Source organism: Agelaius phoeniceus, chromosome 4 (genome assembly GCF_051311805.1).
Source record: "Agelaius phoeniceus isolate bAgePho1 chromosome 4, bAgePho1.hap1, whole genome shotgun sequence".
Lineage (NCBI taxonomy): Eukaryota > Metazoa > Chordata > Aves > Passeriformes > Icteridae > Agelaius > Agelaius phoeniceus.
Genome location: NC_135268.1, coordinates 26,956,055 through 26,977,548, shown reverse-complemented (window position 1 = coordinate 26,977,548; position 21,494 = coordinate 26,956,055). Strand labels below are relative to the sequence as shown.

General features: G+C 40.0%; 2 protein-coding genes across 4 annotated transcripts; both read left to right on the top strand.

The window, feature by feature from the left end:
* The first annotated feature begins 297 nt into the window (after nt 1-297).
* Nucleotides 298-5,314, top strand: GAR1 (GAR1 ribonucleoprotein). 3 transcript variants are annotated; one of them, XM_077177160.1, is made up of 7 exons: nt 298-413; nt 1,630-1,838; nt 1,922-2,076; nt 2,943-3,002; nt 3,412-3,547; nt 4,295-4,411; nt 4,798-5,314. In XM_077177160.1, exons 2-7 carry the CDS (start codon nt 1,643-1,645, stop codon nt 4,809-4,811), a joined length of 678 nt encoding a protein of 225 aa, XP_077033275.1. In that variant the 5' UTR covers nt 298-413; nt 1,630-1,642; the 3' UTR covers nt 4,812-5,314. The 3 variants fall into 3 exon arrangements, with proteins under 3 accessions (XP_077033275.1, XP_077033276.1, XP_054489116.2); XM_077177161.1 differs by lacking the exon at nt 4,798-5,314 and having other exon boundaries at nt 4,061-4,342; XM_054633141.2 differs by lacking the exon at nt 298-413 and having other exon boundaries at nt 849-1,838.
* A 3,802-nt stretch (nt 5,315-9,116) lies between these two features.
* On the top strand, nt 9,117-21,491 carry RRH (retinal pigment epithelium-derived rhodopsin homolog). Its single transcript, XM_054633874.2, has 7 exons — nt 9,117-11,108; nt 14,458-14,648; nt 16,224-16,323; nt 16,988-17,141; nt 17,498-17,666; nt 19,678-19,856; nt 20,747-21,491. The coding sequence occupies exons 1-7, from the start codon at nt 11,003-11,005 to the stop codon at nt 20,874-20,876; spliced, it is 1,029 nt and encodes a 342-aa protein (XP_054489849.1). The 5' UTR covers nt 9,117-11,002; the 3' UTR covers nt 20,877-21,491.
* The last annotated feature ends 3 nt before the right edge of the window (nt 21,492-21,494 follow it).

The window sequence follows — 21,494 nt, the reverse complement described above, 5'->3', positions numbered from 1 at the left end:
CAAAAGAGCCTGCTTTAACTGGTTTTATTGGAAGTGGATGGCGAGATAACAAAAGCAAAGCGCTTGAAGTAAATGATTAAAAGGAAGCGCTTGTTGGGATTGCATTTAGCGCAGAGGAGTCCAATCGATGCCTGGCCCCGGCTGCCCTGGTTGTAGGCGTTGATGAGTGACGGGTTACGGCGTTGTTAGGATCAGCGCTGTTACACCCGGGGTGTGTATCTATGCCGAGCCCTCCGTGGCTGTCCCGCCCATCCCTCAGGAGCGCGGCACGCTCGCTCCCGGCGCGCCGCCATTACCGGGAATGGAGAGCCCTTTGCGACACTGTCGGCCGGCAGGCGCCCTTTCACTTACGGCAGGTAGCCCGGTTTGCGGCAGCGCGGGTGTTTCCGGGCGGGCGCGGCGCGCACGTGCAGGTACGTCTCGCGCTGCCGTGTCCGTCTGTCCGTCCGTCATCCCTCAGGGAATGGCCCCGGGAGCTGGGGTCCCCCCGCCCTGGCTGCAGGCCGCGTCCCAGGGCCCTGTGAGGCGCTGCGGGTGCGCGCCCAGTGCGGCCGAGCCCGAGCAGTTCGGCCTCCCGAGGGAACCTCCCGAGGTTTAACGGGGCCGAGAGGAAGGGTCGGGACGACCCGTGGTACCAACACGGGCTGGGGGGGGGATGGACAGAGGGAGTGCAGCCCTGCCCAGAAGGGCTTGGGGTACAGGTGGGTGACAGGATGGACCTGACCCAGCCATGGGCACTCACAGATCAGAGAGCCAAACCTGTCCTGGGCTGCATCCAGAGCAGTGTGGGCAGCAGGGCAGGGAGGGGATTCTGTTCTGCTCTGCTCTGCTCTGCTCTGCTCTGCTCTGGTGGGATCCCACCTGCAGGGCTGCATCAGCTCTGGGGTGCCCAGCACAGAAAAGAAAGGAGTTTTTGGAGCAGACCCAGAGGAGGCCACAAAGGTGGTCACAGGGCTGGAGCACCTCTCCTCTGCAGTCAGGCTGAGAGTGGGGATTGTTCAGCCTGGAGAAGAGAAGGCTTGGGAAGATTTTAGTGCCTGAAGGAGGCTACAGCAGAACTCTAGAGGGACTTTTCACAAGGGCACATAGTGGTAGAATAAGAGAAGACAGTTTTAAACTGAAAGAGGGCGGGTTCAGATAGGATATGAGAAAGAAGTTCGTTACTGTGAGAGGGGTGAGGCAGTGGAACAGGTTGCCCAGGGAAACTGTGGATTCCCCATCCCAAGGCCAGGCTGGATGGGGCCCTGAGCAGCCTGTGGAAGGTGTCCCTGCACACAGAGGGTTTGACCTTTAGGATCCCTTCCAACCCAAACCATTCTATGATATTCTGACTTTGTGCCACTTGTCAGGCTGGGGACTGCCATCAGATGTGGCATCTTTATACAGATGAGTGAAAGATGACTAGCTGATCACTTCTAGTCACTTTTTGCAGTTGGATGTTGCAGAGGATGACATCCTAGGTGCAAACTTGATTTTTCATAGGCCAGCATGTTTTTAGTAAGGATTGAAAAGGATAAACCATTACATTAACAAACCAGGCTGACAGGAGACTGCGATTTGTACAGCAAATCAAATGGCAGGCACCTTTCATATCTTAAACAACTGATTTTTTTTTTGTTCACAATGCAGGAAACATTAGAGAATGTCTTTTCGTGGAAGAGGAGGTGGAGGAGGAAGAGGAGGTGGAGGAGGAAGAGGAGGTGGCTTTAACCGCGGAGGAGGTGGTGGTGACAGAGGCGGCTTCAACCGCGGCGGGCGAGGTGGCTTTGGACGGGGAGGTGGAAGAGGAGGCTTCAACAGAGGAGGATATGACCAGGGCCCTCCAGAAAGGGTAGTTTGTAAGTTACATGGAGAAACTTCATTTATTATTTTGCTTAGATTGTCTGCTCCACTCCTTTAGCTTGTTTGTTCTTTATTTCAGTGCTGGGAGAGTTCATGCATCCCTGTGAAGATGACATAGTTTGTAAATGTAAAACAGAAGAAAACAAGGTGCCTTATTTCAATGCCCCAGTGTACCTGGATAATAAGGAGCAGATTGGCAAAGTGGATGAAATATTTGGACAGCTGAGAGACTTTGTATCCTTCCAAAAAATGTGTGATTTACAATATTTGTTTTTTAAAAATTGATTTTATATGAAATGGAATTTCTCTAGGATTTTAAAATAGTTCAGGGTTTGGCTACCAGTTATATGTGAGTCTTGCTGCAGCTGTAGGTGCTTCATTCACATTAAGTGCCTGTCTTAGAGCTTTTTTGGTATGACAGAGTACATGAAGTCAGTCAGGGATTTTCACTCTTTAGCCGTACTGATGATGTGTTTTGGATCCATGGTGGTTCAGCTTGTTGCTTTTTCTGGCTAACTGACCAAATTTTCTGCTAAAGGTTCTGGTTAACTGACCAAATTTTCTGCTATAGGTTAATAAGCCATAACATAGGTGGATTAAGGGCTTTTGGGTTTTTTTTTGTGTGTTAGGGGACCTTGCTCATGCTCCAGCACATTATTTAATTATAAAGTGAATTTATACTAAGATGTCTTGTGGCTCATTGTCCCATTTATTACTTTTCCTGCCCATAAAAGTGGGATGTGCCAGGACATCTCTGGCAGAGCCAGCTTGACACACAGACACTGGGTACATTTTGTTGTCACTGCCAGATGGACAGAATCCATGACAAAAGCAGGATAGCTGGGGGAATAACCCAGCTAAGACTCAGCCTGTGTTGGTTGGTTGAGCACCAGTCCCTGGCTACGCGCAATTTCCTCTCCCACATAAAATGTGAAGTAAAATGTGCAAGTTTAAATCACCTTTAATTACAATTGTGATGAAATTTAGCTGAATTTATAAAATACTAACTTAGAAAATGTCTGAATGTTCCTTCCATGGACTGATCAAAATCACAGTTTTGCATATTTTATTACTGCAATGCTCCTTAAGGAAACCAACAGTATTTTTCAGTGAAACTGTCTGAGAACATGAAAGCCTCTTCATTTAAAAAAATGCAAAAGGTAAGTCAATCTCAATAACAAAATTTTACTGAATATCATCAGTTAGCTAAGTCTAATTTGTCAGCAGGTAATAAAAGCTTTATTAAGTTTTTAATAACTTTAAAAGCAGATTATCCTATGTAAACATAGGAATTAAGTTCCTTGTCCTTTCCAGTTCTGTGTTTGCCACATTACTCCTTTTCTTTGCCCCATGAGAAAAGATGCAACAAAATCACACAAATATCACCTATATTTTGGCAGCTTTTTAATTCTGGGGTTTACTTCTTCTGTGCTTTCTCTCTTTGGCTTTTTGCAGAGGACAGTTTGACATAATGGGATAAGACGAAATTGTGGATATTTGTAAAGGGAGATATTAATGTGCTTTTTAGTCTTGGAATTTTGAAAGCTTAATGGAATTCTCTTCCTGCAGTTTTACATTGATCCAGCAAAGCTGCTGCCTCTTCAGAGGTTTTTGCCAAGGCCCCCTGGAGAAAAAGGTGCTCCCAGAGGAGGTGGTAGAGGAGGACGTGGTGGTGGACGTGGGGGAGGAAGAGGCGGTGGTAGAGGTAAGATCACAAGAATGAAAGCTGCAGGATGTTGGAGTTACTTGAGATGGGTTACTTGAGATGGGTTACTTGATGGAGCTACTTGAGAAGCCATGGGTTGCTTTGGTCATTTGTTCTGTGGAGTATTTGTGTTTTGTTTTCTAAAGCTGCTGGTGAGTACTTGAATATCAACAGCTGTATTGCAAATAAAAATGTTTCTGCTTGACTTTACAGAAAAGGCAGAGATACCTTTCAGGTGGTGAGACTGGCTAAATAATAACTCCAAAGCATAGGGAGGAGGGAATGCTGATTTATAACAACAGAAAGCTTTTTGAACACCTCAGTTAAAGCTGAAGTTTATCTCTTCTTTCATCACAGTTTCTTGCCTCTTTTCCATGCCCTGCCCTTTTACAGCAAGGCACAAGTGTTTCGAAGTGGTTTGGTTTGTTTGGTTTAACATTGAGTTGCAATTAATAGATAATAATTACTAATGGTTGTAATGAATTACTGGTTAATGTATGTAATTTTTTGCAGTCTCTTTAGTATTTTGGACATGGTACATCAGATATTAAGCAATACCTAAAACGCTCCAGATGGTCCCAAGAAGAAGCAGGCTACTAGTAATTGACCTGGTAACTGTCCAGCAATTGACAGTTTCTGGTTTTTTGTTGTTGTTCATTTCATTTCATAAGCTGTCTATGAATGAATTGTTGTACATAACCAAGAATTTACATGCTCCTCAAAGGGTAATTTCTTTCTTTTGTTTAGGAGGATTTGGAGGAGGCAGAGGTGGAGGAAGAGGAGGAGGATTCAGAGGAGGAAGAGGCGGAGGAGGAGGAGGAGGAGGATTCAGAGGAGGAAGAGGTGGTGGAGGAGGCTTTCGGGGTGAGTGTGGGGTTTTTACCTTTCCATAATAAGAATAGCTCCTAAAAAAAAAAAAAGCTTGTAAATATTAAAAAGCTTGTAACTATTAAAATAATTTAAAGCTTGTAAATATTAACAGAATGTTGTGATTTTTAATGTCTTAGAGTTTTTAGTCTTATAGTTTTTTTAATGTCTGATAGATGTTTATAGTTCTATGCAAGACATTTCTGTGCATCATGGTAGTTTAAAGTGAAGCACAGTACTCTGCATTTGTTGATGCATGTGTAAAATCACATTAGGTTTTTGCATTTTATTCTATCAATTAATTCAATGTTATGTATAGAATTTGCTTTAAACACAACTAAGATAAGAATTGTTTGATGTATTTTTCTTTTCTCCTAAAATAGGAAGAGGACATTAAAAATGGAGCCATGAGTATCTCCTCATTGTCTTATCATGTCATCTGCAGAAGCAAAGAACCATGCAAAATTTATGTAAAGGACCTTGAAAATCTTTTTATAAAGAACTTGAAGCTACAAATGACAATTATTTTTACACTTCATGACTGTTGATGGACGCATGAGGAGAGTGTAGCCCCCGGTGAAGAGCTGAAGATTGCTCAGAATATGTGTAAACTTTTCTAACTGAGCCACAAATTGATGTTATTCTTAAACTGTTTGTTTCTGACAAGCAGTGCAGTCAGTGCTTAACTCCATGTTGGAGTTGGGAGTAAACAATCAGTTGAAATGGGTTTTCAAAAGACCCTACAGGTTCACTGCATGCACATACTTCAGTGTGAACTTGTGCATGAATGATCCTTGGTTCTCATCCTCCTTTTATATTGAATCTGGGCTGCTCTGAAATGGACATGCCGTTTAAACAACCTTTGTGAACCTTTTTTTATAAATTAAATTTCAAACTTTTGTGTTGATAACTTTTTAATGCATAATAATGCATAAGAGATAAGAGAGTAGAGTATATTTTGTGAATTTTTCTGTATAAATATTAATGAAAACCAAAGGCATTAAGATGTGGTCCTCTTAGAAGGTGCTGTCTAATGAACAAGACAAGATTAATACTATACTTCAGGCATCTAATGGTATCTAATTACACTGATATTAAAATGCTAAGGGTTTTTTATTGGCCCTGCATCTCCCCATTAGCCCGTTTCTCTTGAGGTTTTGATGTCCTGGTACTGCACCTCTGTGGTGCTCTGGGTTTGTGTAAAGCTGAGATTAAATAGTTCATCATAGGGCTCCTCTGCACACAATGCTTTCAGTTATGTATTGCTTAGAAAGGCAGGACAAGGTCTGCATGGGTCTGGTCTCTTTAAATGGATGCATAATGAGGGTTGTTGGAAAGATAGGGACTGTGTCTTCCTAAGGATGGAGGAGACAAGGGTGCCTCTGTCCTGGAACTTTGGAATTAAAATAGGTGAAAATAGAACTTCCTGGATTTCTTTCAGCTGGAGCCAGGAGTCTCTTCACAGACTCTCCTACCAAGCAGTTTTCAAAAGGGGTCTGTAGAATAATGTATGTGCAAGTATTTTGAACATCTTGTTCAGCGTGAAAAAAGTTCCTTTCAGAATTGATTGCACTCTTATGCTTTTTAGTTGATGAATGCAGTAACAGGCAGTTTAGTTAGCTTCCTGCTTAACAAAGGCAGCAGGTAATCTTTCAGTACCAGGATTGGACAGTTGCTGCATGTTTTAACAAATGTGACCATTACTTCTAATAGTGTCAAACAAAACTTGAAAGAGTGGAAAAACAGATAGTAAAGAATTCATTTAAATGTGAATAGATGCTGCAAAGGATAATAGATAAAAATTATTTTCAGCTTAAAAAAACAAAACACAGAACATTTTATTTCTGCTAGGTCTGCTTTTGTGAGAAGAACCTGACTCTGCTTTTAACCCCAGGAAATGAGGGATTCCATGGTTTTTATCCCCTGGTATTGCTACAAGCCTGGCTTTAGCCAGGTCAGTTAAATCCAGAACTGAGAATCATTAGGCTTCTGTTGCTGTGCAGTGCTAGGCCTAAGTGCCTCAGGGCTTTGATTTGAGGCTTTGTAAAATTGCCTTTTATCTAAATTCTTTGCAAGTAATTGCATTTTGGGCATTCCACATTGCAGCTGAACGACACAAACCAAGTGCACCTGCAGTGTCAGTACTTCTGTCATGTTTGTAGCTGGTTCCTCTGCTGTGCTGGGTTTCCTCACTGACGCTTCAATAGTGGCAGCTGGCTCAGATACTCTTTCCTTACTGTTCTGACTTTGAAAGACTAACATAACACAGTCCTCACTGTTACACCCAAATCCGTGCTGCTCTTTGCTATTCTTTAGGGACATGCTTTTTGCCAGGGTGTCAGAAGGCTCCTGCCATGGCCTGTGGAGTGCAGGGTGTGACAGGCAGTGTTTGGCTGCAGCAGTGTGGCCTGGCAGCCCAGGAGCAGGCGAGTGTGCCGAGTCCCTCAGCAGATGGAGCAGTGAGTCAGCCTCAGGCGCTGCAAGGGCAAAGCAAAGGCTCTGACCTCTGTGTGCAGAGGGGCTAAACAGCAATATCCATTGCAGCTCTGGAGGAAAGATTGCCCTCTTGGATATAGGGAAGGGAGCATTATGGCATGGCCTATGCATACAAACAATGCTGTTGGGATTTTATGCAAATCTCCAGAGAAATCTTAGATCTCCACGGAGGTTGTAGGATGTTCTTAGGATGGAAGAACATAACATACGAGGAATCTGTCTGGATGTGTTTGCCATATGATGATGCCTTTTTTTAATTTTCCATTCTGGGGAAGGGGGGATTTGCAAGGCACATTAAGTCCCTGTTCTGTGTTGTCTTCTCTGTGCCATGGTGTAACCCTGCCCTCCTAATATAAGTAAGGTGCTAACAGTAACAGATTAAAATTCAGTCTCAAAAAACTGAAGATGTCTTGTCTGCAGTGTAACGCTGTAATGAACTAAGATGTTCTCTAATTTAATGACACCTTTCTCTCAGTCTTGAACTTCTAATTCAGATTCTATCTGTGAGTCTGTCACAGTGCTCCTGATCTTAGTAAGTGAAATGTTCTGGATTTATGTATGTGCATAATTACAGATACTCTGCTGCTGCAGAGAATAGGAGAGGGGCTCACAGGTACTGTGACAGAAATAGGTGTGTTGGCAGAAATGGCAAATTTCAAGTAGTTGGCAGTGTCTGGGCAAGAAAAGTCAGAGTGCAATCTGAAGTGAGGGGAGTGGGGGTAAGGTGTTACTGTAGGCTCTGGATGACAGTTTGTTGTTCCCTGTACTTATATTCCCCTTTCTGGTAGCCCTTGAAGCACATAGCTGAACCGTGTAAATAGCTTCTCATCTGCCACCTGCTCCAGCAGCACAAGACAGGTTGCTGTCCTGGAAATTCCTTTGAAGCTCAGGTGGGCTTCAGAGCAGCTCAGTACACAGCAGTAGTGGTGTCACCTACCTGTGTCCTCCTCCACTCCCATGGCAGTGTTTGACCCAGCTGTAGGCTCTGACTTTGAGCTGATTTTGAAACTGACACCAGGTGCATCACTAGGATCAGATTGACTGTAAGTATTTAGAAGACCTGGAGCCTTTTGTCCATGCCACAGCAAAATTTTGGATTTTTTTTTTTTTTTTTCTTCTTGGGATCCAAATCCTCCTTAAACAGAGGGTAGTACATGATGGTGTATTATAAGGCTTAAATTGTTACCTAATGAGAATGGCTTTAGTGGCCCTTCATTCCTTGTGGAGTTGTTTATTTTCCTTGTGTTTTCTGCAGATGCTGGTATAGGATGGCTCAATGTAGTTCAGAGATTTGCTATATTATTTACAGAAATTTGATGAAGTGCAGAAAATAATTGGGATATTTTAATGTAAGTCTGCACCACTGGCAGCTGTAGAACGGGAAGGATTTTCTCTGGCACTGACTTGTACATGTGGATGTTTGCCTGAAGAAATGCTGGACTGTTGCACATAGACTGGTGCAAAGTAATTTGCAGTTGTGTAAAGCATTGTCTTGGCAAGGAAGAGCATTGTTTTAAAAAAAAGTATAGCTATTGTGTGATGTATGGCAAGTAAAAATCTTAGTGGGGTCATGCATCTTTCAGGGCTGTCAGCTGAAAATCTCTATAGAGTGAAACTTTTCTAACCAACAGTTTAAGTCTAGAAAAAGTCTTTGAGAATGAGGAGAAAGAAGTATTCATTTGTTTTCCTTGAGGTTTGAACCATTTGCATCAGTTTTGGAAAAGGTTAAAGGGACGTTTTGCCTTAGAGGGCCCTCCAATGGTGGAGGGCATAGTAAACATGGGAGGGTTTGGGTTTGGGATGGATTTATAGCAGGGTTACTGGAAACAGGAAGAGGTTTGGGGTTGGTTTTCGTTTCCAATTTATTTATTTTTAATGCAAAAGGTATGTTTCTCTACTCACATTGTTCATGCATTGATACATATTTTACACATAACTGAAAGCAGCTTGCTAAACCTCTCATTGCATTGCCCCACATATATATAGAGAGACCTGCAAATTGAAGAATGGATTTTAATAGAAGTTAAATTTTGCTACTGATATGGGACAGATAGGAAGGAAAAGCATCACTTTATAAGGTGCCCCTCTGACACCTGTAATGCTATGTTATTGAAGGATAAAAACATCCTGAGGTTTTGGATTTTGTCTTCTTATACTAGAAGTAATAAGCAATGTGATAAGACATATTTTATCTGGCTTAGAAGCTGTAAATTATTTTTCTACTTCAATATTTAATTTCCTGTTTTATCTTTTTGACTTTATTTTATGAACTACAGTGTTGCAGAAAAAGAATACTTTTGATGATGTCTGCCTTTAGTTTTGACTTTTCTCTGTCAATTCTAGTTGCTGTAAAATTAGTCAAATTTGAGAAGAGACAGAAACAATTGGTACATAGGAGGGACTGCATGTATTAGAAAGTTGTATTTAAATCAACAAATATAAAATTTCTTTTGTTAATTGCTACTGTACATCTGGAATCCTATCTGAGTAAAAATAGTAATGGTTTGCTTTTTTGAGACATTCAACATTGCAAGCTCTGACTTCTTCTGGAAGCTGCAAGATCTGAGGTGCTTTTGAAAATCTTGCCAAAGTGTCAGAGGAGGAAAGCGAAGATATCAAATTATTGCCATGCCAAATCTTTCAGGGCACAACAGTGTTGCACAAGGAAAGTGGCTTCATTGCCAAACAGATCATCTTTCCTTTCAGAGCCCTCCCACTCTGTTCCTGCCTAATCCTCTTCTGACAGGAAAAATACTGTGATAAGACAAACACCCTGAGAGCTGTGAGTGTAGATGTGGGGCATTGAAGGAAATATGTGCTCGCAGGATTATGATGTGAGATTGTGTGTGGTAATGATGACTAAATGCTGTGACTGCACAAGTTTATGTAAAAATTTTCTTACCTTTATATTCAAAAGAAAGATGCAGGATGTTTGTTGTGGAGAACTGAGGAGTGGGAGGGAATGCTCTGTGAGTATTTCACAGGTTAGAGAAGAGAGAGCTCTTCAGGTATACTTTCCATGGCACGACTGTATTCCTGTGTCACTGCACCCTTATTGCTGCTCAGAAGGCACAGCCCTAGCCTGGGACCTGCTTCACCTATCACATACAACTGAAGAACCACTGGTGCTCATCTTTGTCACTTTTACACCCAGTATGAATACTGACTGAAGGCAAACACTGTATGACTGAGGGGGAACAGTTGCTTTCTGATGCTCTGGGTGAGTCCTTTGGGCAAGGACTTATGGTGACTATTATTTATGCAGGGTTTTTAAGAGACTTTGCTTTGGTGTGCTGGTACCTTATCATTGGAGGGAAGAAAACAGAGCTTTTGCTGCTCAGATCTTTGAAGAATGTCCAGTTAGATGCTTTGAAAATTTTGCCCAACGTAAGCTCACATATATTGTGTTTAGGAGAGGGAGGCATATTCAACTACTGTTTTCTATAGACCAGGCTATTTTAGAGATGTAGCAGCTGAGTTTTCTGGAAGTCATGCTTCACTTAGGAAAATACTGGAATGTATTTTTCTTGTGTCTTTGTCAGAGTTTAAATCAAACAAAGAACCTTGAAGAAGTAAGTCTTTAAAGATTTGAAGGGATGGGCTTTAGAGTAAATGTATTCTGTTTTTAAGGAAACTGACATTTGTCTCTCCATGCTGTACTGCAGGTTTTTGTGCTTTGCGTGATGATGGGAATTAGTTCCAACCAGGCTGATGGTTGATTTAACTGAGTCAACTTTTGTTGAGGTTTCCAAAGCATTGCACAAGAGGTTTGAGGGGAAAAAGTTTGGGGGCATGTGACAGTTAATCTCATTAGCAGTAAGAATGACGTTTAAGCACACTGTTCAAAATTTACTCAGTTCTGTGCTGCTCTTTGTTTTAATTAACAATCTCTTGCATAGATTGGGAGCATAAACTTCTTTCCACTTTAGTCCAATTAAATCATGCTTGGAAGCTGTCAGTGGTGGGGGGAACTCCTCCCTACCCCCCCTTCTTTTAATTGTTCAGTGAGTCTGTTGAATAATGGAAGAAGTTGCCTGACAGGTTTTGTAGTGGTTCGTCTTCTTGATGAATTATTTCAGAGGATAGGCGACAATGCATTGGAATGACTCATCCAATTCCTCAGAAAGTGACAATGAAGCTCATTCAGCCTTCACACAGACTGAGCACAACATAGTTGCAGCTTACTTAATAACAGCAGGTATGGGCATTGGCAAATTGTTGCATAAGTTTTTAAAATAGAACTTGTAGATCTGAATGCTCATTTTGTACAGTAAGAGTGATGGTATTTCTTTTTGTGTTAGACAGCTGTCTGATGGCTTTTCTTCATATTTACTGACAAGTTAGCAATCAGCTGCCTGACTGAAATGTGCAGAAACATTTGAAGTGTGCAGATTCTAAGTTTTCTGCTCTATATTTGAAGGCAGCATTGTGTCTCAAAAAATACATTTTGTTGATATGTAATTATAGAAGAGAGTGAGAATTAGTTTCTGCCAGCTTGCAAAATAGATAAAAATAGGGCATAGCTGTCACATCTTGCATTTTTCTGTGATGTGCTTGAAGCTATCTTGAGATTTCTCCTGGGCCACATGTTTGTAGTAATAGATGTGTAGTCTGAGCATGTGAGCGGGTGTCTGTTAGGGGGATGTAAGGGGAAGGGTTGGAATGTGACTTAGAGGGAGGGAGCTGGTCATTAATCAGAGAAGAGCAGATTCCAGTTGCAGCTGTATTTTTCACCAATGACACGTGTTAGAAAAGCACGCTGTGAAGCTTTACATCGTGTTTTATCCCTGTGACTGCTGTGGTCTTTGGCTAAACTTGAATGATTATAAAATTATTCTTATTCTCCCCTTAAAAACTTATTCATTATATAACCACAGCTTCTTCAGTAGTGCTTTTCTGAAGCAGTGACTGCCATAGTAATGAAATATCCAGCTAACCAAAACCGAAACCTACTGTGTTTAAAAACAGGCCTTCTATACCTTTATTATGGAAAATCAAAACAGTTTAGTCTTTATTCATTGACTGTACCACAAATTTTTCCAAGTTGTAGTTAGATTTTAAAATACTGTAAAATTTATATGAAATAGTATTGCTGATGGTTGCAGTTTATTTAGCATATATGTCTGAAGTGGTGAGTATCAAATTGCTGTGCTGGAAAAGTGGGTATTTTTGGATGCAAAGACAATCATTTATTTAAGGTCTTTGGAGAAATTATTAGAACAGCTACACAGAGCAGTAGGTTTCTTAAGAAGCTGTAGAGATAAATAATTGCCAAGAATTGGAAGCCTAGATATACCTCTTATATTTTTATTAAAATTGATTATGTAGTATGTAACAAGATGATATGTTCAGATAGTTTTGACCAGCTGGTCAAACAGTTTGGGATCAAAGCTATCATTGGTGATCACAGGGTATCAATGGAATTAGCCAGAATCAAGCCAGCTCTTCTTTCTTAATCTTGCATGGAAATTAAATGTCATGGGAAAAAAAAAGTTGGATTACTTTGCAGTTTTAGGTTTTTTTCAATTTTTTATTTCTAATTATAGTTGGGGAATCTGATAAATCTTTACTTTCTTAATGAGAAATTAAATCTTTAATTTCTTAATGAGAAATGTTTTTGACAATGAAGTCCATAAAATATTTGAGAGTATGATTGATTGCTTTGCACCAGCCTTACCACAGCAAATTTCACATCTGGAAGATTTAAGCCTTGTTAATAAGCAGAAATGTAAAAATTAGAATGAAGTCTGGGTGCAGTGTTCATCATTATGCTGCTCTTTAAGTGTTTCTCTCTTGTTTTCTGGGAAGGAATTAATTGTTAAGCATTACACTGGTCAGTGTATTAATTTTTGTAATGACAGCAGGGATACTCAGGCTGCAGCAAGCTCTGCTGCCTCATGGATGCCTTTCTGCTTGTAGTGGTGAATGCTCTGGTATAATTTTAAAATGCTAGCTGGAAAGGTAAATTCCATGTTATACATGTACCTGTTTTTTTTTTACTTTGATGCTAGTACCCAACATTGACATGTCCCACCCTAAACTGTCCCTAAGCACCATATCTACACATTCCAAGGGATGGCAACTCAACCACTTCCATGGGCAGCCTGTTCCAGTACTTGATAATCCTTTCAGTGAAGAAATTTTTCCTAATATCCAAAAGTACTCTTCCCTGGTGCAACTTAAGGCCATTTCTTCTCATCCTGTCACTTGTTTCCTGGGAGAAGAGACTGACCACCACCTGGCTTCACTTCCTTTCAGGTGGTTGTAGAGAACAATAAGGTTGCCTTGACCCTCCTTTTCTCCAGGCTGAACAACCCCAGCTCCCTCAGCTGCTCCTCACAAGATTTGTGCTTCAGCACTTTGACCAGCTTCAATGCTCTTTTAATGGGCACTGCTTACCTGCTACCTGGAGAAACTTCATTCATTTGCTTGACCTGTTCCTCAGAAACAGATAATTTCTTGTATCTACATGTTTTTTCTCACTTTGTTCATGATGGAATCAGTCTTTCGTCTTATATTTTGTTCTTCAAAACAAAATTCTTTTTTTGCTCTATTATTATTTTACTTTAGTGATAATAACATTTTTAATTAATACAGGTTCCACTTTTTCTTCCCTGTTTTTCACTGCCTTCCCTCTCCCCCCCTTACTTTTAAGGCTGGACTCTGAATTATTAAATTTAAGTGTGTCTAGAAGGATCTTTTCTTCATCCTGAGGATACGAGTTTACAGTCCTGTTGTATGTCTGATTTCATTATTGGTAGCTGTAATATCTGTTAAAACTTGCCTCATAAGAAGTCTGCATTATTAAACTTGTAATTCTCCTTTGCTTTCTCCCAAGAGATGAAATGCTATCTGTCAACAGGAGAGCTGACAGAACTAGCACTGCATGTGGTTTTTTTACTGTAATGTTCATTTCAGATCAGATCTCAGCTCCTTGTTTATTTAAATTTTTGGAGCACATAGGATCAGTGTCATTCCTGAAATGTGTGAGTATATGAATATGATAGATGATGGCATCTGTGGGGCCAAAAGATGTTGGACCTCCAACAGCAGACCTGCACCTGAGAACAAACATCCTTGGTGGTGTTAAAAGAGAGATAGCTGAGGGGTAATTATGATTTTGCCTCATTTGATTTTAAAATTACTGAATCTCAGGGGTTGGCAGGGGCCTTCTTCTAGATCAGGTGCATAAATTTTTTTAAAACTCTTATTTACCAGTCACCAACCTGGATTCTTCTTTACCATGGAGGTCAGCACTGTACTTGGTGGCCAGAGTGTTTGAAGTGTAATCCTAGATGCATTTGAATTTCTGCTCTGCTTGTTGTCATTGTATCAAAGGTTTCGTTGGCTGAATCCATGTGAAGGTTGCCTAATTGGAAAAGCTTTTTTCTCTTTTTCAGGTGTCTATCCTCTTTGCAAACTTGTATTTGACTAAAAATAAATCTCTTTTGGGACTTAGATATTACAATAGGCTGCATTTTCTTCTGCACGTGTATTGCTGGCTAGTGTGTACCTTTTGTCAAGTTTTCCTTTTTCTGTTTTTACAGGAGTGATAAGCATTTTCAGTAACATTGTTGTGTTAGGCATCTTTGTTAAGTACAAAGAGCTTCGGACAGCAACCAACGCAATTATTATCAACTTGGCTTTTACTGATATTGGTGTTAGTGGCATTGGTTACCCCATGTCTGCTGCCTCAGACCTGCATGGAAGCTGGAAATTTGGATATACTGGATGCCAGGTATTGCAATTCAGTTAGAGAGAAAGTTTCAGCACTTAAAAGCAAACTGAGAAATAAGTAATGGCTCTGCCTCGTGTTATTTTAAGAGATAAGGCAGAGATGCAGAATGTGACTGGACCTGAAGCTGATGTTCTGTGATGTCAGCAATTTCTGGAGATGGTATTTTGTGTGAATTTCACTTTAGGCTTATATTTACAATCTGAAACATTTAAGTGTAACCTTATGTCTATTGACTAGGCATTTTAAAATAGCTTTAAGAAGGGCTACAAAATCAAATCCTGAAATGAAGATGGTTGTAGTAACACAGGCATGTTTATGATTTTGCTGAGAGCTAAAAAACTTTGATAGTGACTTCTGTTTTGATGGTGAGCTTGACAGATCTTGGTGAGTTCTGCTTGGCAAATTCATGTCCTTTTTGGATGGGACTAATAGGATATCCAAAATGAAGGCCTCTAAGGTTTTTGGTCTCCATTAAAGATTTAGCCTACTTTTAAGAGCTGCCTATTTTTAAGAGTAGATTGACTGAAAAACATATACTTCCATAGCAGAGAGATGGTGGCCTTTGCTCAGTGTGTATTGTGATTTTAATTTACATAATTGATAGACTGTTGGTCTTAATTGCCCATGAATATGAGTAGTAATGTGAAGGCATATACTGAAAATGTGTCATAAGGCAAATATTTTGGACATTTATCTAACAGATGCTCATCACAATCTGACATCACTTGCCTCAGTAGACACTACCTTCACAGTCAAAATTCAGTCATTGTTTGGCAGGAAGCCTCACTTTTAACATCTTTGGATCTGGATTGGCTTGTGGTGTGTTCAGGTTGATGAGATCTCACTGATTTGAGAGTTAAGACCACTTGAAGCACAGCTCATGTCTACCTAAACCAAATGATTCCTGTGATCTGAGATGGCTGAATGCCATCTGTTATAACTGCTGGTGCCATGTGCTCTGGCTCAGGGCTCTGTATTACTGGAGTGCCAGTGGTAACACAGCCCTCCCAGTCATCCTTCCTGGTCAGGCTTCCTATGGGATGACCAGGCAGATGCATTTGGAGCATGCTGGGGTTGCAGCATGTGTTGTTCTATGCAAAAGATCTGACACACTTAAAAATGGAACCTGAGGGGGTAAATCAGTGGGCCACATCTGTGAAATCATCACAACAGGTGAAAGAGTGATAAATCAGAACCTCATGTTTGCTAAAGCTGTAACTCTTTCTGATGGACCAAATGTTCCTCAGGTTTCCTTAACATAAATTGATAACATGAAATAAATCCCTCCAAATTTTGAATCTCAAAATTTACTTATTGAGGGACAGTGTTTCTTTGATTTTGAGACTGCTGTCTTTAGGATTTCTAATGTGCACACAAGCAGGTGCTTTTGAAATGTATACTTTCTAATGAGCCGCCTTCAAATTTCAAATTTTCTGCATTGAAATAAGACCTTTAAGACCTTGCTTACGGAAGAGAACTGTGGCTGAATTGTGTTGATTCAGTACACAGCTTTGCGCTTCCATCTTTGAAAGATTTCTCAGAAATTGTTTTCTTGCTTGTTTGTTTTATTTTCAGATCTATGCTGCCTTAAATATCTTTTTTGGGATGGCGAGTATTGGTTTGCTGACTGTCGTTGCTGTTGATCGTTACCTGACCATTTGCAGGCCTGATATAGGTACTGACTTAGGGTGAAAACTCAGTCACTCTTGGGAGGAATAAAATTCTGATTTGATTGTATTGTTTTCTCATTAATGACTCCATAGTTACAGTGCTGGGCAGAACTTGAACCTACAGTACCTGGTTAAGTAAGTTACCTAGTTGGCATACTGCTCATTAAAGTAAAAAATTAATCATTAGGCTGTTACTCTCTTTATAAATTGTGTTTTTATGGCCATATTCGGTCTTTAGAGGGCCACATCCATACAGTGAAGCACACAAAAAGCCTCTGGCTGTGTGAGGTTTTGACCTCTGTCAAGCAGGTGTGTCCCTCTATTAACATCCCCTGGGTGTTTTTCTCTCCTCTGTTGCAGCTGTGTTGTAACAGTTAATTCCTCCCCTGCAATCTCCCAAGGATGTACTTGAATGCAGTGTTGCATAATAAGCTTTTGGCGTGGGGTTGGGATCAGGTATTGCCTGTATGCTGAGTTGGAATGGGTGATGGTGTTCAAGTGCCTTGAAAGGCTGCAAGGACTGAGATGTCAGGCAGCAGAATGAAACAGTGTTTGGGACTGGAAAGGGTCTATATAAACTCTTTATGTGCTTGTTGGAAGCCACCAGTTACTCTAGTTTGACACTGGAAAGAAGCAGCAGATGAGAATTGTGTCTGTGCTTGGCTGCAGGAAGAAGAATGACCACCCGTAGCTATGCCACTCTCATCCTTGCTGCTTGGATAAATGCAGTCTTCTGGTCTTCCATGCCTACTGCAGGCTGGGCCAGCTACGCTCCCGATCCCACCGGAGCAACGTGCACAGTAAATTGGAGGAAAAATGATGCGTAAGATTCCCCCTCACGCTTTCTTTTAACTTTGCTGGCTCACTGGAGTCTAAAATTGTTTAATTCATTGCTGTAGGAGCATAACTTCTTTCTGAAGTATGAAGTAAAATTTTTAACAAAAATTTAAAGCAATAAAAATAACATAGTGTAAGTCTAGCAAAACACCCCGTAGGAGTTATGCTTCAAAACTTCAATACTTGTACTTTCTAATTAAAAAAAATAGCTAAAGAAAATTTTCCTTTTTATTTAGAGCTTGTTACAAAATGTCAAAATCAAATCAAAATACCAAATTCTTTGGTAACTTTTCCTGGATGGCTATTTGTAAGTTACTCTGTTTTGTTTTTCTGTCTTATCAGGTCCTTTATTTCCTACACAATGAGTGTAATTGCTGTTAATTTTGTTGTGCCCTTAACAGTCATGTTTTACTGTTATTACAATGTTTCCCGGACAATGAAACAATATGCCAGCAGTAACTGCCTGGAGAGCATTAACATAGATTGGTCTGACCAAGTAGATGTGACAAAGGTAAATGAGTGCATGTTTTGTTTTAAGCATGTTCTTTGTGTTAAAGTCCTAGTTGCAAAGGGATGATGCAGTCTTTTAAGTATTTCAGTTTCCTACATTCCCCCTTTTCTTTTATACTAAATATTAGCTGATACTAAGCCTTGGTGAAAACTCTTAGTTTGACTTACCACACTAAATTCTTTATTTTTGGTCTAATATCCTCTCCAGATGAATAGCTGCTTTGAAGGCTGGGAACACTGTGAATTTTCCTTGCCACTCTCCTCTGTCATTACCTAGAAATGTACCTCCAAGGTGCCTTAGGAGAACTTTTACTCTGTGTCTGCAGAGTCCTTAGGCTTCCTGCTTGGTTCACAGATGTGTCTGGTCTGAAATGGATTGGTCGACTCTCACTTGAACTCGTGGCCTAGGAATGAGAGTGCATTTCCAGCTCCCAAGCTGTGTAATTCCAGTCCCTTGTTCTTTTCAGTCTGTTGAGCTTATCTCTTATGTAAGCAGTAGCAAATGTGAGTTATGGCATGAAATGATATATCCTGCCTTGAAGGTTGACATTCTTTTAATGTATAAAAGTCCTTGAGAAATCTTGAAGTTCACCAGCTCCTTTGATTTTGTGTAAAGATGTGATTTATGGTTGGGCATGATGAAAAAGTGAGAGAGGATTGGACAGAAGAGTATGTACCTATGTTTTTGAATTACTTATCAGTGCAAACAGCATTCCTTGGAAAACTTTCTCATTGCTATGTTCTGAGGAATAGTATTTTTACCTAAAAGGAGTAATTTGTGTTTTACTTTTGTGAAGAACTTTCAGAATAATTGAAACTGAGGATTCAGTTAAAAATTTAGACTCATGTTTGTGAAGAAAATGCATTTTTCCTATTTTGCAGTTGAAGACACTAAGTTATAATAAAAAAAGAGAAAAAAATACTTCAGAGTTAAGCAATATCCTTGTCTAGAACTGGACTAGTATGTGCTTTTTGAAAATTAGCCTCCTCTAAGTTTTGTATGTACCAAACTTTTAAATGAAAGGGTTCTTTCTTACATTTTGGTATTGTGTTTACATTTAAATAGGGATCTTCTGTGAGAGTCACTGCTTGTGTATTGATTGTCCTCTAGAGCAGCTCATACAAAGTAGCTGTTTATTTCTTGTTTCTCATTTTGGTCATCTCTGAAAGACTAACTAGTGATGTAGGTGAGCAGCACTAGGGAATCCTGTGTGTATGCAGCCCTGCAGATATGGTTGGTTTTCTAGTGGTTTGTTTTGTCCTCTTGATTCATTTGAGATTTCCATTCGAGTTTCCTCTGCTGATTCATGTCCCTGACAAAATCCAGAGAAGTCTGTCTCAGCTGATTACCTCTCCTACCCTCTACTACCCCTAGTTTGTCACTGTCCAGGTGTCCTGGGCCGTGAGCCCCAAGCTGCCCAGGCTGTTCTCTCTGCAGGCAGAGAAGACACGACAGCTCAGATACCTCCTGTGTATCATTCTTGAACATGTCTATAATGCTTCATTAAACCAAGCAGAAACTTCTGGGTTCCTCAACTATATGTCCTAGAACATTTGCTTTCTTTTATTTAATGATACCATAATTAAGCCTTATGAAACATTTTTATTAACAGCTGAATCAAATATTTGGCTTAAATTTTTATCTCTGCTCTTATTTTTTGTTTGTAATAGCATCCCAGAGTGACTTGTTATGGAGGTCGTAATTCATGTGTGAAGTCCTCTCTGGTAATTTAAACTCCTGATGGGCAGATTTAACATAATGAGTAGTGCTGATTTTGAAGGAATATTGTATGTAATGAAGTGACACCATGCAGTGAGGTGTGCTATTAAATCGCCAAAGTAAGATTTCATCGTTAACTGTCAGAATGTGTCAGGTGTGCTTGTTTATATCTTATTTAATTCAGGATAGCTCTGTTTTCACCTAGGTGTATGTGCTTTTATTATGAGGTTTTGCTGTGTGGTCTTCATCTTGAGATAATATTGGTTATGTATCTGTTCCTCTTGTTTTACAGATGTCTGTTGTGATGATTATAATGTTCTTGGTGGCATGGTCTCCATATTCTATTGTGTGTTTATGGTCTTCCTTTGGAGACCCAAAGAAAATTTCTCCTGCAATGGCCATCATAGCTCCTCTCTTTGCAAAATCTTCCACATTCTATAATCCCTGCATTTATGTCATTGCAAACAAAAAGTAAGTCTTCTGAAATTTGTCTATTTCATGATTTTAGCATATCATCTGAGTGTAGAAGGATCACCTGTAAAACACGACAAACTGATTAGTGAAGAGGAAATGGTACGGCGCTGTTAATTTTCTGAAGATGACCTTTTGGACAGGAAAGCCTAAAGTAAATTGTTATGATCATTATCTCAACATCCTGAATTGATACATATTTTTGAGAGCGTACTAACATAGCTTTTGAAAATCCCATTTGTGTTTTCTCAAGGGGATTCAGTACAGAATTTAGGTTGCATCAGTAATAAACTGGTTTTATTGACTGTGGCCAAAGTGTATGGTCTTAGTGACATGTAACTGGTGTAGATTTTTGTGTTTGATTTGGGATGTATCATATTCCAATGGATTAGGATGGATTGACCTTTTTCATTAAAGTAAATAGGTTAAGCCTATTCTGATTTGAGCAAGCATAACAAATGCTCTAATCAAGCCAGTGCCTCTGACTGAGGACTGTGTTTTGCAAAGAGGCATTCTTCCCATCTCTGCTACCAACCTTCAAGCAGAGCCTGTGATCTCTGCCTAGGTGAACATACCTGCTGAGTCAATGGAAAAACATCTGTGTTTTTTTCCCATTCTGTGAGTTCATCTTTGTTATGGCTGTACACTCTCCTGGGATAAACAAAAGCTGCTGTGATCCCTATTTAAGAAATGAATTAGCTTTACACTCCTGTACCTGGAAGTGTAAAAGACCCAGGTCCTTTTGAATTTCAAATACATGTTTTTTATTAAGTCCATTCTACTAAAATTGAGAACCATTGTAATAGTTGAGACTATCTTACCCAATTTTTCCCTTCTCTTTGGTTCTCCAGCTAATGATCTTTCTGTTTCCCCTTTTTTGCCCTTGGCAGGTTTCGGAGGGCGATCCTGGCAATGGTGCGATGTCAGACAAGGCAAGAGATAACCATAAACAATGCTTTGCCCATGAGTGTGTCTCAAAGTGCACTGACATCGCAGAACTCCAGTCATTTGCCTGCATAAGTTGCATGGAAAGAAGTGAAATCTGGGTTCAAGTTAATTCATCTTTTGGACAATTTGTTTTTGAATAATAATCTTTCCCAGCTAGCTGGTTTGTGTTAGTCACAGTAATCTTTTTAGAGAAGATAAGGAGACAAAACCTGCCAAGACTTCAGTTTTTGAGAGTGAGGTTTATTGGTCCAGTATGTCTGTCCCCAAAAAAAAGGGTAGCAAAGTGGCCACTGTGACTTTTACAGAGCTAGACAAGGTGACAGAGGGGCCAGGAAAGATGGAACTGCAAAGTTCTTAGGTTCAATAACCCCAGATTTTTCTTATGTATTAATTCCTTTCATGAGGTACTTTCTGCCAGGTTCCCTTGAAAGTTTTTCAGATTTCAAATATTCTGAATTTTCCCTATGGCTATATGACTTGGTATATGTCCATACCAAGTGTCCATGTTGATATGCTTTGCAAAGTTCTGTTTCTATGAATATGTTGTCAAAATATCTACACTGACCCCATAGAATCATTTATTAGGTTTTAGGGTTTTGAAGGAATTTCAGCACATTTAAAATATTTTTAAAAATTTGACTGGTAGAACCAAATTAATTTGTAGTAAAGACAGCTTTTGTTTTGTGAGTA